Source organism: Carex rostrata, chromosome 7, assembly GCF_964058835.1.
Source record: "Carex rostrata chromosome 7, lpCarRost1.2, whole genome shotgun sequence".
NCBI lineage: Eukaryota > Viridiplantae > Streptophyta > Magnoliopsida > Poales > Cyperaceae > Carex > Carex rostrata.
This window is the reverse complement of record NC_135924.1, coordinates 11391558-11399301: the sequence shown is the minus strand read 5'-3', so window position 1 is coordinate 11399301 and position 7744 is coordinate 11391558. Positions and strand designations below refer to the sequence as shown.

Sequence of the window (7744 nt, the reverse complement as noted above, 5' to 3'; positions counted from 1 at the left end):
ACATATTCAAAAAAACAAATCTAACATCTTTATTTAACCTATTAAAAATAAATCCGAATTTCAAAAATAAAATCTAACCTATTCAAAACAAATCTAATTACTTCACATATTCAACAAAATAAATCTAACATCTTTTATTAACCTATTAAAAATAAATCCGAATTTCAAAAATAAAATCTAACCTATTCAAAACAAATCAAATTACTTCATATATTCAAAAAAATAAATCTAACATCTTTATTTAACCTATTAAAAATAAATTCGAATTTCAAAATATAAAATATAACCTATTCAAAACAAGTGTAATTACTTCACATATTCAAAAAAAACAAATCTAACATCTTTATTTAACCTATTAAAAATAAATCCGAATTTCAAAAATAAAATCTAACCTATTCAAAACAAATCTAATTACTTCACATATTCAACAAAATAAATCTAACATCTTTTATTAACCTATTAAAAATAAATCCGAATTCAAAAATAAAATCTAACATCACATATTCAAAACAAATATAATTACTACACATCTAACAAATCTAATATAAACTAAATAAATCTAACAAATCTAACATAAAATAAATCTTATAAATCTAATTACTTAACAAATTTAATAAATCTAACATTCAATAAATATAACAAATCTAATTACTTAACATTCAATAAATCTAACATAAACTAAATCTAACATTCAATTTAAATTCTAAATTTTTTCTACAAAAATAAATCTAACATTCAATATTTCAATCTAACAAAATTTAATCTAGCAAAATTTAATCTAACAAAATTTAATCTAACAAAAGTTAATGTTACCTTTTTAATTTCGTGGGAAAATCTTCGAGAATACCTTCGTAATTCCCTTTCCGTTTGCGTGTTTGTGTTTGCGTATTTGTTAAATTAACAACTATTTTTTTTAACAATAAAATTAAAATTGGAGAATAATAAAAATATTGAGATTGAGATTGAGAGAATGAGAGATGAAAATATTGAGAGAGATGTGAAAATTTGTAAGGAATGAGTGTATATTTATAGAATTTTGTTTGGAGGGATTAAAATTTGAATTTAAAAAAAAAAAAAAAAAAAAAAACTGAAAAAAAAAAATGGGTAGGGGTCCGGGTAGAAAGTGGGGATGTGGGGCATGGGAGGAATGGGGGGAGAATTTGAGTTCAAATTTCGAAATTTAGACCCAAAAAAAAAAAAAAAAAAAAAAATTCTGCCACGGGCTCACGGGCACGGGCGTCACGGGTACGGGTTATGGGTACGGGGGTCCGGGTTCTCACGGGCATTTTTCGAAAAAACCGGGTCCGGCCCGTTTAATACCCGTGCCCGTGTGCCCGTGTACCCGTGCATACCCGTGGCACGGGCACGGTCCGGTCCGGGCACGGGCACGGGCGGACCGGTCCGGGTTGGGTCCCCGGGGGTATTTACCAAACTCTAGCCTGAACCACTAGTCAAAAGGTGTGAAACAAAAATTAAATTTCTCTCACTAGTCCAAAGGATAAATTATAAATTGCAACACTAACGACTTGACCAAGTGAAACAATCCAGTCATATTTCTGTTTTTGACATCATCCACTCACCGAGTTGTTGTTCCACTCACCACCGCACGCGCATGGAACTTTGTATTCAATGTTTAAATAATAATAATAAGAGTAAGGCTTAGGTGTTAGAGATAGATATTACTTCAAAAATATATCATATAAACTTCAAACTTCGATCTAAGTAGTTCAACAAATTTATTATATAATGAACTTGTAAAGTACCATTTTTTACTATTTATTAAATATAGCAAAAAATGACTTAAAAATAAAAGAAAATTGTCAATATTTTAGGTTATTTTTTGTCATATTTTATAATTATAGTAAAAAAGTTTCAAAAATAGTAAAAATTGGTATTCTACAAGTTTATTATATAACTAATTTATTGAGCTACTTACATTGAAGTTTGAAGTTTATACGATATATTTTTTAAGCAATAGCACATAAGATCTTATGCTATTCATAGTACCTAAACTTTACTCTAATAATAATAATAATATAATTGTGTAATATCTAAAAAAACCTTCCAATAATACTTAATAATAATAATAATAATAATAATAATAATAATAATAATATAAAACGGTAAAATAATTAAGAATAATGTTATTTACATAATAAACTTCTTTTAGATTTTTTTTTTGTTTGGGTTTTAACAGCATTTTTTTTCTGAAATACTTGGTAGTTAGTGGCTATCAGTGTAGCAATATTAGGTAATATGCGGCGCATATGCGTATGCGGTTCCGAACCGCATAGAAAATCAATATGCGGTTTAATATGCGGTTCCGCATATGCGGCCGCATATTAGGCCGCATATTTTTGACCGCATATGTTTTAACAGGCCGCATATAATCCTTGAACCTGTTATTTGTTCTAACTATTTGTATTTGTATTTGTATTACTATGTATTATTATGTATTTGTACTGTTACAGAACTTGTTGGTTTTTACCTGACCAAACTGATAATAAATCAGCTGTTATTCCTTGAACCTGTTATTTAGATCCCAACCATTGGACTTCATTAATGTTGGAATCGGAATAACAGTAACAGGTTACTGTAATTCTCAAGGAAATGTATTACTATTTGTATTACTCTGTATTACTAATTTACTATTACTGATGATATTGGCATGTTGTCATTACTATGTATTTCTATTTGTACTCATAAATTTTTATTCCTATTTGTATTACTATGTATTTCAATTTTCAAATATATATGAATTCTTATTTTAAAATCCGCATATATAAATCCGCATAGAAATCCGCATATGCGGCCGCATACCGTATATGCGGTATGCGGTGCCCTTCCGCATACCGCATAGAAACCTAATATTACTACACTGGTGGCTATCAAGTTAATATGTCCCAAAATAGTCCAAAATAGAGAAGATAGTTCAAAATATGGAATTCACATCCTCCTTGATACTGTAAAATGAAATCTTTTACATTAATGGCGACCGTTCTTTTAACTTTATACGAATCTCAAAATCCAAATAATATTATCTCTGTTCTAGTCCGAATCTCAAAGCGACTGAGAGTAAATATCAAACCGTAAAATAAAAAAATATTTTACAAGTATTGGAGAGAATACTTTGTCCCAAAATATGGAATTCACATCCTCTCAAGTTATCGGACTGAGTACAATTGAATCGGATGATTCAAAATTGTTTTTTTTTTAATTTGGTACGAATCTCAATGCTCAAATAATACTGCCTCCTCAGTCATTCTGAATAAGAATCAGATGAAATTAAATCTGAACCGTCCTTTTCAATTGTGTTGAGTCAGGTACCTGGGAGGATAGGGATCCCCAAAAATATGGGGGTCATAATTTCTGAACCATGTACAAGGCCTTCTTACAAACAAGACCCAAGTTATACCAGAAATAAATTAGGACTTGAGATGACCCACAAAAGAATTTAAGGCCTATCATAGATATATTGGGAGGCTAATTGACACGAATGCTGTCGACCATCTGGCCTCTTAATGCTGAGAAGTTATTGTATTTAACTATTAATTGAATAATCCATCAATTCTTTGTAATGCCAATTGTTTGCCAACTTCATCAAAGAGCTAGGATATATAGCATGCAGTTATTTGTTATTACATGACACTAACATGAATGGCTCCTGTGCCATTTATTTACGCCACATGCATTTAATTTATTTAGCAGCTACTATCTAGTACTCTTTAAGTTTTCAGTACTTCTAGCTAAGACAAATTAACCAAATGGTTTCATATTGTAGCAATCCAAGTAGTTGCCATAGCTGACACCTAAGATATCGCAGTACCGCTTGTAGAACCCTATCCGATCTGCTACTGCCCCAGTTGTATCGGACCCTTTACCACACTCAATGCCTCCATTGATAATATCAGTGACCACACCGTACCCTGGCTGCCTGCCGGCAGACTGGTCAGCAGCTGATGGGCTCCACTGGCCAGTCATGACAGCGTGGCATGATGGCTTCGGTGATTGAGCGGTCATCCAAAACCACAGTGCAGATTTGAACGAGATGGTGGGGTCCGTGGCTACTAGATCGGGGTTGCTGAGCAGATTTTGGCCGATTGCTTGACCACATGCACCATAGTTGTAGTTACTGAAAAATAAATCAATCAAGCATTTTCATCAAGCGGATGGGTACATATATAATGGTACCATATCTTAGTACCGTTATGTTAATTAGGTTATTAGTTTTTTTTTTTGGTATGCGACTTGGTTTCTATGTAATTAATAAAATTTAGTGGACAACAACAACAAAAAATTGACAAAGCATTTATTTGATATAAATACAGTTATGTAGTAGAACTGATTATTGGTGATTAAATGATGTGAAGGAAAAATAACTTACTAGGAGATCTGAATAGGTCCTCGGCCATAGTACTTCTGGCCTGAAGCGCAAGGGTATTGCGTGCTCGGAGAGCAATAATCACCGGCATTTCCATTGTTCTCTCTAAGGTAACAGTATCCCCATGCGTAAGCGCCATCCGGTGCAGTCGACCAACCGCCTATAAATCCGAACAAATTACAATTATTAAGTATTAACCTCAGTGCTATATCAAAGTGAAACTAAACAATGGGTTTCAGTCAGCAGTGTCCAAAAGTCGACATATGGTATCAGTCAGGGCGGATGCCGGATTTTGTTCAAGATAGGGCAAGAAATTATTAAATCGAGTTTAAATAGATAATCGGATTCAAACCCATTAAATAATTGGATACTAAGTAAAGTATGATAACAAAAACAACCAAAATAATATTATAACACAATTTACTCCATAATATTTAGATAATCAACTAATCAAACTACTAATTAAAGCATGACAAAAAACCAGTGACCAACGAATTGAGTTTTTGTTTTATTGAACATATCTTAATCATATTAATGGGTCAGCGCCTAGTCCCCAACGAATTGAATTCAGTTGATTTTTTCCAAAAAAGTCACGGCAATGTGAGATATCTCAGCGAATTGATTTTGATTGGGCCATTTGAATTTAATTGGGCCATCCTCATTTACAAAGTTTAATATATAATAGGCCTATTATTTAATTTGGGCTACAGGATAGGCAGAGGCTTAAAACCCAGTCTTTGAAAATTAGTATTCCGCCCTTGGTATCAGTTGTATTACCAGCTCAAACTACATGCATGTTTGAAAATTGAAATATGTTAGTACATAATTTATCTAAAAGTACCAGTGGTTTCATGGGATGTTTGGGCCAAGAAAGCTGCAATCTCGCGCTTTCGTGTATCTGTGTTTCCAGTCGTTCCAAATTGACCGTAGGAGTTGGCAGCGGCAATAAATGCGTTGTATGTGTAGAAACCCTTCCCAGGGCAAGCCGCATCATTCCTGTGTTTCAGCATTTGATCAAAAGTTGATGAACTGATAATGGATCCAACACCACTGCCACCGCCACCACTACTACCACCTCCGCTACACTGGCTTTGGCAACCGGCACCACAGTAATCTGATGTGGACCCGCAATAGCCATACTGGCTACAACACAGGTTGTTGGCGCATGTTTTACCACTAGCCTGAGACCCACATTGTTGGGCTTGGATTGTCGGGGACAAGGTTCCTAAGCAAAATAAGGCTATGGTAAAGAGATTTATTAGTACTTCTCTCATGGTTCAACTGTTGGTGTGTTGAAAGGAAAGATAATTGTGTTGTGAGAAAGGGGAAGGAGGGGCTATTTATATCGGCAAAGGGGTGTAAAATAGTCGCAATTGGATGGCCTGACTTTAGACTTTAATTGCATTGCATGCATCTAGTGGTACTTTTTTAGTGGCAAGACGTACTAAAGCATGCAGCTGGCAGCATATGACAGTTAGGAAAGCAAGGGACAAGAACAAATTAAAAAAAAAATCTAATCTCATTAGGTGGTTGGACTTAATTTATACTTGAACGATGTTATTAGTGAGTTTGGCTAGTATAACATCAGTGTTATTTTAGTTTATATAACACTAGTTTCAAAATCTATCGAATCGATTTTAAATGGTGAATCTAAACCGTTCAAACTAATCTATTTCATTAGTTGTGCATTTACATGCAAAATTTATAATTTTTTGAACTTATTTAGTATCAAGTCAAGCGGTCAAATGTGTGAGTTTTTAAGTTAATTTTAATACATTCATTTTTCAATATTTTTACCGCTTGATTTGATACTAAAATAACTCGAAAATATAAAAAATTTGTGTGTAAACGCATCACTCATAAAGTAAATCGATTTGAACGGTTTGGATAAATTGTTTGAAGTCAATTTAATTAATTTTGAAATTAGTGTCATATGACACTGATGTTATACTAACCGGACTCGTTATTAGTAAAATGCCTTATTTATCAGATAAGTTGAAATACTTTTATTTGTTGTGGATTTATTATATATCTTTATTTGTTTAATTTTCTTATGACTATTTGTTTAACTAAATAAGGATCGAAATGGTTTTTTTTTAGCATTATTCTATCTTTGTTTTTTAACTTTTTTAATGACAACTTTTTTTAAACTTATATGTGAAAATAATACCACTAGCTATTTGATCTATATAATTTTCTCTACATGTACACAAAAAATATTACTTTTTAATTTTGATTTTATGAAAATCAATATATTAAAAAATCAATCTAAATTATCCATCTGAGTATATTTTTACAACAATCAAAATGTAGTTGACATATCATAATTTTTTAATTTGCATAGAAAAATGATGTAGATCAAATTTAATGATTTTATTGTTACATTTAAGTTTTCAATTTTAAATTATAAAAATTTAAAAAATAGAGTCAACAATGGGAGACACCAGAATGGATATTTAATTACCAATTTTCATTATTTGAATTAAGCACATCTGCCTGTACAGCCCCATCATGTCAATCCATTGTTCTGAAGTCTCTGTGAACAAGGGTATCTTATCAACTCATTCCATTTTGTTCCCAAGTCTCTGTCATATATAACATGCGCCATTGTAAAAGTCAGAACAACAAAGAATTAATATCATAGACTTAATTTTGCTGTAATAATCTGATTTAGTTTGTTTTTATTTTATTTTTTATTTTTTGAGAAAAAAATAGGAGTCATGCTTCCATTTCATTGATAAGTGGTTGTTTCAGGGTTCCATAACAGCAAAATGGAAAAACAATATATGTAGCTCATGATGATGAGCTTAAGCTAAAAAAGAAAAAGAAAAAAAGAAGAAGTGCAGCAGTAAGTACTGTAAAACAGAAAGGGTCAAGAAAGAAAGAAAAATTGAAACAGAATTGCAATGTGCACCCTCTTGCTTGTACCGATGCAATCTTATGCATTAATTTTTATCTGTGAATATTGGTGTTGCACCGCTATTTGCTCCATCAAATCTTGCACTGTGGCTGTTAAATTTCTGAATATTCTAGTGCACCGTTCCCTCCAAATTGTGACATGTGCTATAAGAAACAGGGATCTCTCATTTTCAGAGTACACAGTGCTTAATAATGCCCCCAAGTAATAGCTGTCTCGTGTGAAATCTGACTTTCAATTCTTGATACAATGCCCCAATAAATGAGCAAATAATCATTGAGTATATGTGCCATTGTTTCAAAGTCCACTTAGACATAATACACATCTGTTCGCCAATCATGTTGAGTGCAAAAAGTTTAGTATTGAGAACCGAGAGTATATTATATATCAATAGTTCAATACCCAATTTAATTACCTTTATCTTTTAAATCTTTAATTCTTTTATT

The 7744-nt window shown here is 32.2% G+C and overlaps 1 protein-coding gene across 1 annotated transcript; it reads right to left on the bottom strand.

Moving 5' to 3' along the window:
• Positions 1-3518: 3518 nt before the first annotated feature.
• On the bottom strand, positions 3519-5696 carry LOC144556560 (chitinase 3-like). The gene is made up of 3 exons (XM_078304949.1): positions 5223-5696; positions 4385-4541; positions 3519-4132 (listed from the first exon to the last, which is right to left on the bottom strand). Exons 1-3 carry the CDS (start codon positions 5653-5655, stop codon positions 3757-3759), a joined length of 966 nt encoding a protein of 321 aa, XP_078161075.1. The 5' UTR covers positions 5656-5696; the 3' UTR covers positions 3519-3756.
• Between the last annotated feature and the right edge of the window lie 2048 nt (positions 5697-7744).

Excerpts from the sequence above, each read along its gene's own strand:
- LOC144556560 (XM_078304949.1), bottom strand. The coding sequence starts at position 5,655 with ATGAGAGAAGTACTAATAAATCTCTTTACCATAGCCTTATTTTGCTTA. Across the intron at positions 4,542-5,222 it reads AACATCCCATGAAACCACTG|GCGGTTGGTCGACTGCACCG; the intron begins GTACTTTTAGAT and ends TCGGATTTATAG. Across the intron at positions 4,133-4,384 it reads GGACCTATTCAGATCTCCTA|TAACTACAACTATGGTGCAT; the intron begins GTAAGTTATTTT and ends TTTATTTTTCAG.